General features: G+C 33.5%; 2 protein-coding genes across 4 annotated transcripts in view; one reads left to right on the top strand and one right to left on the bottom strand.

The window, feature by feature from the left end:
- Positions 1 to 776, bottom strand: part of LOC119574290 (cell cycle control protein 50A-like) — a 15,518-nt gene extending 14,742 nt beyond the window's left edge. The window contains exon 1 of the mRNA XM_037921484.1: positions 623 to 776. Coding sequence (XP_037777412.1) covers positions 623 to 662 — 40 coding nt within the window. The 5' untranslated portion in view covers positions 663 to 776. The remainder of the gene's footprint in view (positions 1 to 622) is intronic.
- Positions 777 to 4,960: 4,184 nt separating this feature from the next.
- Positions 4,961 to 10,000, top strand: part of LOC119574289 (UV excision repair protein RAD23 homolog A-like) — a 21,825-nt gene continuing 16,785 nt past the window's right edge. For 2 of the 3 annotated variants that reach the window (XM_037921483.1, XM_037921480.1), the window contains exon 1: positions 4,961 to 5,147. In XM_037921483.1, the coding sequence (XP_037777411.1) occupies positions 5,079 to 5,147 (69 nt within the window). In that variant the 5' untranslated portion in view covers positions 4,961 to 5,078. Of the gene's footprint in view, positions 5,148 to 5,189; positions 5,300 to 10,000 lie in introns of those variants that run through there. The other variant, XM_037921481.1, reaches the window with a different exon arrangement.

Below are 10,000 nucleotides of genomic sequence, written 5' to 3'. Positions count from 1 at the left end.
AGTTATTACTGAGTCTGGGATATTTGTTCTTTCATCATTTACAATAATTTACATAAATATATCCATTTGCAGAGAATGTTTTGATCTACTCCCATCAATGAGCTCAAATAATTAAATGTATTTAACAAATACCAAAGTAAATGAGAATTATTTCTTAATCTAATAATTCCTTCTCATTATTCTTAAGAATTCGATATACATTTAAATAGACTTATTCCATATACATAACCACCAAGAAGCTTTCCCGTCTCAAGCAGGAAGCAAAACTAATCAGAAAACACTTAAGTATCAATCAATCGAAATCGTCATGATGACATTCCTGACAGGGACTCGACTGCAGTCCCTTCGTTTTGCCAACTTTCCAGCTCCTTCTAATTAATGGTGTGTGCTATATTCATAATTACCGCTTCATTATTTCACATGGGAAAACAAAAAGAGTTCCGTAACATCTTTTTAGGACAGAAAAGGTATTCATTTCGTATCGAGGATGTTGTAGACCTTCCTCGTCCTACCCTCCCACAGGAGTCACCAGCCCCCCTCTCGGCACATTACTCTTTGCAAATCCCAAAAACTTTATTGGCCTTGGAGCATTCCCTCCACACCTTTGCTTTCCACGACTTACTTTTCGCTTTGCTCTGTTCGGAAGGAACTTGAGCGGACATTTTCACGAAGGTCCTTCGGTTCTTCCTCGCCTTGTTGACGAAACCCAATTCCTGAACTTCTCCAAGCGAAGTCTTGTAAAAATGACTACTAGCCTTTTATACTCTCTGAGGGTGTTGATGCATTTAATAAAAAATACTGAGATTCAATTCGTTTTACTCTGGATAAGTATAGACTGATTTGTCTTTGAAATAGATTATTTAGAGTTAAGCAACTCATCGGGTTTTGTTCAACAGAGTCAATCAAAAAGTTTACAACTTTTGTTGGTGTTTGCCCAATCATGAGTCACACTAAAGCGGAAAGATGATCTGGAAATCAAAGTCGAATGTCAAGTATAAAGTATAATAGATTGCATTGTCTTCGATTCTCTGAATTATTATATTTTCTAAAACGTTACCACTCATTATTGCAAGTCAAAGTAGCTACTGTAATTTGCTCTGGGAGGTTTTTTTTATAATCCGATATAGTAAGATTTTTTTTTTCATTACCAACAATCTTTTCGTTAACTTTTAATAAAATGCATGTTTTATATGGAAACGTAATCAGGCAAAAATTCTTCCTAACTAAAATAAGCTCACACTGATATGGAAATGTTTCTAAGGTGATTCTAATTAACCATAGTTAAAAGAGAGAGAGAGAGAGAGAGAGAGAGAGAGAGAGAGAGAGAGAGAGAGAGAGAGAGAGAGAGAGAGAGAGAGAGAGAGAGAGAGAGAGAGAGAGAGAGAGAGAGAGAGAGAGAGAGAGAGAGAGAGAACGTGTGTGCGAGCGTGCATGCGTGCGAGCGTGCATGCGTGCGAGCATGTGCGTGCGTGTGAGCGAGCGTTTGCGTGTGAGCGTACGTGCGTGCGAGCGTGTGCTGCGTGCGTGCAAGCGTGTGCGTGCGAGCGTGGTGTTGTGTGTGTGTGTGTGTGTGTGTGTGTGTATGTGTGTGCGGGTGTAGGTAGGTGTGATGTGTGTGTGTGTGTGTGTGTGTGTGTGTTGTGTGTGTGTGTGTGTGTGTGTATGATGGACATACCCCCGAGCCACACACACACACACACACACACACACACACACACACACACACACACACACACACAATCACACACAATCACACATGTATGTGTTTGTTTGTATACGAAAGAGACCATCCATATATTAGTTTCAAACACTGAATAATGAACAGGATAGCGAAGGCAAACAAATTCTCAGAATGTTTTCTTAAAACATCAATTTAGTGTGCTAATGGACCTGAAAACCAACTTGTACTATCTCACAGCGAAGTACAGTACAGCACACTTTCTTTTTTATTTAACTTTATTTGTAAATGAAGGGTTAGTGTTTATAAACAATTACTGTTTAGATAAAATAACCATAAGGATAAAAGTTATAATGATAATGACGATTATATGATAATGGTAAGGATGATAATATAAATGACAAAAATGACAATAATGATACTGACGGTGATGTTAATGATAAGAGAAATAATAATAATGAGAACAATGATGATCATAGTAATGATATTAATAAAAACGACAATAATAATGATAATGATAATAAATATAATAATAAAACTAGCAGAAATAATAATAATGATAATGTTAATAATAAAAATTTAAACAACAACAACAACAGCAACAACAATAATAATAATAATAATAATAATAATAATAATAATAACAATAATAGTAATGATAATATAAATAATAATAATAACAATGATAATGATAGTAATGATAAAAAATAATAATAACAATAATAATAATAGCAATAATGATGATAATAATAATAATGATGATGATGATGATAATGATAATAAGAGGATGATATAAATGATAACAACAGTAATCTTAAAGATAATGATAATTATATTAATAATAATAATGATAATAGTAATGATAATAATAATGACAATTATAATCATAGTAAAAAAATATAATAAATAACAATTATAATAATAATGATAATGATAATAACAATATCAGTAATAATATTATTAATGATAGTTACAATAATAACGATGATGATGATAATAATAATAACAATAATAATATTAATAATAATAATAATTATTATTATTATGTTATTATTATTATTATTATTATCATTATCATTATTATTATTATTATTATTATTATTATTATTATTATTATTATTATTATTATTATTATTATCATTATTATCATTATCATAATTATTATTATTATCAATAATAATGATAATAATAATAATAATGATAATAATAATAATAATAATGATAATAATAATAATAATAATAATAATAATAATAATAATAATAATAATAATAATAATAACAAAAATAATAATAACAGTAATAATAGTAATGATTATAAAAATAACAGCAATGATGATGATAATGATAATAATAACAATAATAATAATAATGATAATAGTAATAGTATTATTATTATTATTATTATTATTATTATTATTATTATTATTATTATTATCATTATTATTAATGAAAATAATTGTAATGATAATAATAATGATGATAGTAATAATAATAATAATAAAAATACTAATGATAATGATAATGATAATATAATAATAATAATAATAATAATAATAATAATAGTGATAAAAATAATAATTATTATTGTTATTACTATTATCATTATTATTATTATTATTATTATTATTATTATTATTATTATTATTATTAATATTATTGTTATCATTATTATTATATTATTATTATTATTATTATTATTATCATTATTATTATTATTATTATTATTATCATTATCATTATTATTATTATTATCATTATTATTATTATTATTATTATTATAACTATGATAATAAAAATAATGATAATGATAATTATTATAATAAAAAATAATGATAATAACAACAAGAGCAACAATTATGATAATAATGATAATAATATCATAATAATATTAACAATAAAAAAAATAATAATAATGACTATAACAATTATAACACTAATGGTACTCACAGTAATAATAACGATACTACTACTACTACTTCTACCACTACTACTACTACAACAACAACAACAACAACAACAACAACAAAATAATAATAATAATGATAATAATAATAATAACAATAATTATAGTGATGCTATCTATAACAATCATTACCATTTATAGATAACAATAATAAAAATAATAATAACAATGATAATAATAATAATAATAACAATGATAATAATAATGAAATCATGATAATGATAATGATAGAAAATAATGATGGTGCCTTATCATTATCATTATCATTATTATTGTTATTATTATTATTATCATATTACTTATTATTATTATTATTATTATTATTATTATTATTATTATTATTATTATTATTATTATTATTATCATTACTGTTATTTTTTTTTTGTTCTTACCATTATCATTATCAATGTTATCATTAATATCTTTACTATTATTATTATTGTTATTATTATCATTATTGTTTTCATTATTGTTGATATTATTATTGTTATTATTATTATTATTATTATTATTATTATTATTATTATTATTATTTATTATTATTATTATTATTATTATTATTATATTATTATTATTATTATTATTATTATTATCATTATTATTATCATTATCATTATTATTGTTGCTGTTGTTGTTAATAATAATAATAATAGCAACTACATTGTTAACAATGATAACAACAATAACCATACTTTGTACTTGAAATATTCACATTTTAATCTGCAGTGAAACCTGTATGCAAAATTAAATACTATAAAAGTCATATAGATTCGATTGGTTAATAGCATAAATTTATCTATCAGCAAGATATTCGCATATCGAGTTTTCACTGAAATAAAGAGTAATATCATTGTAGTGGATATACAGGTACATATGTGAATACATGAAAGTTGTCTGTCATATTATTATTATTTTCTTTTTTTACCGATAAAAAAGCGTACTGCATGTACCTTTTGAATTCTTCTACATCATATGATGCTGTTTGTTGGCACTGAATACCCAATAAAAAGAATGCCAGCAATGTGTTTTACATTCCCTTTTTTCTCGAGGGACAAAGAACTTATTTTAGGCCTAGAACTTTTTAATTCATTGGTAACCAGGGACAAAGGTCCAGCTATTTCTGAAGGAATGCTAATGGTTTGCAAAAGTTACCAATTGCCTTTTTTTTTTTTACTCTGCGTAAAATTAATATGGACATTGGTCAGAACACATGGTTATAATTTCCACCGATCGTTAATCGCTAAGCATGTGGCAGGAGATTAAACGAAGCGAGGGAGAGGCGCGCGAGGAGGCTTCTGCGCCGCCCTGTAGCTGCGAGGAGCATTGGAACCCGACATACCGGATGTGACGTCACGGCTCATGGCTGCTGTTATTCAGCAGGAGTGAAACAAACAAGGCTGTGTCGAGGGGGAATTAGCAGAGCAACACGGGGCGAAAATGGTGGTTCTCACGCTGAAGAACTTGCAACAGCAGACCTTCACTATCGAGATCGAGCTGTCTGCCACGGTGAGTGAGGGGAGGCGCCGGGCACGTGGGAGAGGCTGAGAGCGGCGGGGCTAAGGGCTGACTTTACGCTATGGAGGCGTCCTTTACGTCCCTAGGCTCAGGGGAGGGACATGTCTGCAGGGAAGCGATGCACAGCACGCGGCAGGCCACAGGTGAGAAGGCCTGGCCGGAATAAGCGAGTGTCATTGGCGAGCAGACGAGTGGTCGAGGCTGGAGTCTAGGGGAATCGCGACCCTCGCCTCTTGACTCGTGTGGGAGGCTTTTTCAGGGAAGTTCGGTGCTTTTTGGTGTTTTTCAAGCGCGTTTTGGGTGCCAGAGAAAGGTTCCGTGGGTGGAGAGGCCAGGTTCTGTTTGTAACTCGTCCTTGCGGGCTGTAAAGGAAAATTCCCTCTGCTGGGTGGTGGTCATCTCGAAGCTACTTATCTCTAGACTTGAGGCACAAGCATTATTAAGGTCTGTGAACATGTTTGTTACAGTTGGTCTTGAATGATAGATTGCTAACAGAAAATTCAGTGTAGAAAGTGAATATCAAGCGTGAAATTACAATATGAGGACGATTAGTCTTTGGCAAGCCTCGAGTTGAATCCAGCATTTGCAAAGCTAATAGCCACAGCCGCTGCGATAAGAGTCCATTCCTCTCATATCTTGGTAGAAAAAATAGGGATTATATGCAGGGTGACACAAACAATCATACAGGAACATATTAGGGTTAACAGCTTCGTCTTTCCATATTTACCTCCTTATGTGAAGCTGTAAGTTACAGACCTCAAAGAAAAAGTCTTGAAAAGATTCTACCAATTGTGTTGTCAACATTATTTAGTATTTTATTATTTTTGCACTAGAGTAAATGTTGTTTAAGTTGAAACTGTGATGTTGCAGTTTACACTCCTACATGGTGTATTGTGTGCATAGCTATCATGGTTGTGTACTGTGGTATTACGGCAAACAGGTAAACTTCATCTACTTACATGTTAATAGGATAATGTTTGGACTGGTTCTTGTTCGATAGATATTGTCATTGTGCATCCCAAACTGAAGCACCACTGGTGACATACATCATCACAGTGCAAGAAATGGCTTTGAACTGCCTTGAAGAGTCAAATTGTACAATGATCTTAACAGTAAGCAACATTTTCTGGGCTTTCCTTTTGATTGGCCTGCCATCTACCATTTTGCTGTAGATGGTTTAGTATGTCATCCTGAGAGTTTCATATATAATATAGTCTCTCCTCTCTCTCTCTCTCTCTCTCTTTCTCTTTCTTCCTCTTCTTTTCCTTCTTTCTTCTTTCTTTTTGTCTCCCTCTTTCTCTTTCTCTTCCTCTTTCTTTCTTTCTCTTTCTCTTTCTCTTCTTTCTCTCCTTCTTCCTCTTTCTTCTCTACTCTATTTCTGCTTTCTCTTTCTCTTCGCTACTCCCTTCTCTCTCTCTCTTCTCTCTCCTCTGTTCTTTTTCTCTTTTTTTTTCTCTCTCTCTCTCTCTTTTCTTCTCTCTTTCTCTTCTACCTCTCTTCTTTCTCTTCTCTCATTCTCTTTCCTTTCTCTCTCTTCTTTCTCTTTCTTCTTTCTCTCTCTTTTCTTTCTTTCTTTCCTCTCTTTCTCTCTCTCTCCTCTTCTCTCTCTTCTTCTCTCTCTCTTTCTCTCTCTCTCTCTTTCTCTCTCACTCTTTCTCTCTCTCATTCTTCTCTCTCTTTCTCCTCTTCTCTCTTTCTCTCTCTCTCTCGATCTCCCTCTCTCTCTCTCTTCTCTTTTCCCCTCTCTCTCTTTTCTCCCCTTTTTCTCTTCTTTCTCTCTCTCCTCTCCTCTTTTTCTCTCTCTCTCTTCTCTCTCTCCTCTCTCTTTCGTTTTTCTTCTCTCTCTCTCTCTCTCCTCTCTCCCCTCTCTCTCTCTTTCTTTCTCTCTCTCTCTCTTTCTCTTTCCTCTCTCTCTTTTCTCTCCTCTTTCTCTCTCTCTTCTCTCTCTCTCTCTCTCTCTCTCTCTCTCTTCTTCTCTCTCTCTTTTCTCTCTCTTCTCTCTCTCTCTCTCTTCTCTCTCTCTTTCTCTTCTTCTCTTTCCCCTCTCTCTCTCTTTCTCCCCTCTCTCCTTTTCCCCTCTTCTCTCTCTCTCTTTCTCTCTCTCTCTTTTCCTCTCTTCTTTCTTCTCTTTCTTTTTCCTCTTTCTTCTCTCTTTCTTTCTCTCTCTTTCTTTCTCTTCTCTTTCTCTCCCCCCTCTCTCTCTCATTTCGCCCCTCTCTCTCTCTTTCTCTTTCTTCTTTTCTCTCCTTTCTCTCTCTCTTCTTTCTCTCTCTCTCTTTTCTCTTTTCTCTTTCCCTTTTTTCTCTCTCTCTCTCTTTTTCTCTCCTTCTTCTCTTCTCTCCCCTCCTTTTCTCTTTTCTTCTTCTCTTTCTTTTCTCTCCTTCCTTCACTCTCTGTCTCTCTTTCTTTCTCTCTCTCCTCTCTCTCTCTCTCTCTCTCTCTCTCTCTCTCTCTCTCTCTCTCTCTCTCTCTCTCTCTCTCTCTGTAAAAAAAAGAAAATAATAAGTAACTGAGAGAGAGAGAGAGAGAGAGAGAGAGTTGCAAAGATCATCAACTATGCAATCGTTCAAAGGTATTTAGAGTAAAATGTTTGAGAAATGACGGGAGAGGGAGGGGACATAATAGCCCAAAGAATGAACCAGGGAAGGGGGTAGTTTACCCTCATACAGTCTCCCATCCTTGGTGGAGGGGTATGGGGTGAAGTAAATAATAGGAGGATTTGGAAGACAAGGGCAGGACCACAGAGGGAGAAACTGTAATGTAGACTCTGCCAATGATAGCTCCTCATTCTGGGTAGGGGGTGGGGCATAGTCTAGCTGATTTACAAGACTGGTTGGAAGAGGAACGGTGAGTGGGGCTATAGAATGTCTAGGGCAGTATATGGAATCTAAAAATAGAGCCAGAATAGAATATGGGATCACTCCGTAGCAACCAGAATAAAATGAAATTATGACACCAATGTTAGCGTCACAGTATATTCCACTGGTGCTTCATGACACCAATATTTGTGTCACCATATAAAATGGGTTAAGGATGGTTGTCTTTGGTTATCTTTTGTAGATGAATTAAATATCCAACAATAGTTTTATTCTGAGACACGGTTCATTGCTAGACAAGTGCATATCATTGTTGCCCAAGGCAATCCAGGGTGATTTTCTTTAACACCATGGATAGCTGTCCCTCATACTGAGATGACCCCATATCAATCACATATGGTCGAGCTTGTTCTACATTGTGTTTACTATATAATTGTTTTCATATTTGGCCCTCGTTATGGTCATTGAGGAGAAACATTCCCACTGATGTATTGTTAAAGCCTCTTAATAGCATCATTACCTAAACATTCATTTATGGCACACTAAGAGCACTGAGAGCAGAGCAAGTTTATGCTTCCCAAGCTTTTACTTTTTCCCTCAAGCAGCTGTGGTTTGGTATGGGGCGAGGAGCTCCCATCACGAGTTCAGTTAAGCCCAAACTTGTTTGTGAAGGATGAGGCTAAGACAGCTATTTTGTATTCAGTCTGTGCAGGTTATCAGTCCTATATTGTCTATGTATCTACTAATCTTCATGGAGGCATTGGTACTGTATATGCTGGAATCGGTAGGCCTACAGAAGCAAATGTCCAGTTGGACTTCACAAAACTTCACAAGAACACAAGCAACATGAAACTGTCCATTCTCATTATGGCCTGTCTACTTAACCCAACCACCACAGATTTATGTTCAATAGTTTTTTGTGAATTTTGTTACATACAGATGGCACCACATATGCTCAGCTGGCAAGGAGTCTATTAGTAGGCCCTAGTGACCGACCCTGATTTCTCCATTCCTTGAATTGGTGGAAAAATGTGTTTTTATTTTTAATACAATTGATATCAATACTGTTATTATTGTTATTGATATTATGATTATTAAATTGTTATTTATAATCTGGTAACATTTAAGACAATGAAATAATACAAAAGACCCTTTCCAAAAGTAAAGGAAAAGGGTAAACAGGTGAGATAGGTAGAACAAATAACTGACTCCTGACTGATTAAGCACTTGAAGAGCCATCTATGTGCAACTACAATAAATCAACTTTTATTTCAGTGGGCATGGCATGTATTCTTGCCATCTGTGCCAATTGGGTTAATGATAGTTTCCATAGGTTTGTAGTGAATTTTCAGATTTTTTTTGTAATGACTCCAAACAAGAGCATATCAGATAAATGGAAAGATATTAATCACTCTGTTATCAGTGAAGGATGAATGTCAGATAATATTAGATAACTTTTCAGTTTGCACACATTCAACCATATAAAAAAGTAGCTGATTTGTGATGAGTTCATTGCGTTGGAAGCACAGTCGTAGTAATGCCAGGGCTGGGACCATATTATTTATTTAGGCAATGTTTCGGATTACTTCACCTTAATCTATTCTCAAGCCAATCTATAAGGAGAGTGTCAGATGGTTCCACAAAATAAAATCATAAATATCCTAAAATGGGGCTTTGCAAACTAAAAATAAAGCAATAAAATGAGTACAACATAAGATAAAAAAGGCAAAAAGCTTGACAGAACTAAAAGTAAACATTAAAGTGGTTCTTTACAAGCTCTGAAAATAAAAAATAATGCAATAAAACATTTACAACATATAACTAAAATAAGCAAAAGCTCGGCAAAACTAAAAGCAAACCTAAATATCAATGACTAATACAAAAGGAACAAAAGAATACTCTGTGTGGTGTGTGTGTGTGTGTGTGTGTGTGTGTGTGTGTGTGTGTGGTGTGTGTGTGTGTGTGTGTTTTGTGTGTGTGTGTGTGTGTGTGTGTGTGTACATGCATAAAAAATATATAGATAAATAG

This window comes from Penaeus monodon, chromosome 6 (assembly GCF_015228065.2).
Source record: "Penaeus monodon isolate SGIC_2016 chromosome 6, NSTDA_Pmon_1, whole genome shotgun sequence".
NCBI classification, from domain to species: domain Eukaryota; kingdom Metazoa; phylum Arthropoda; class Malacostraca; order Decapoda; family Penaeidae; genus Penaeus; species Penaeus monodon.
This window is presented reverse-complemented; position numbering and strand designations above follow the sequence as displayed.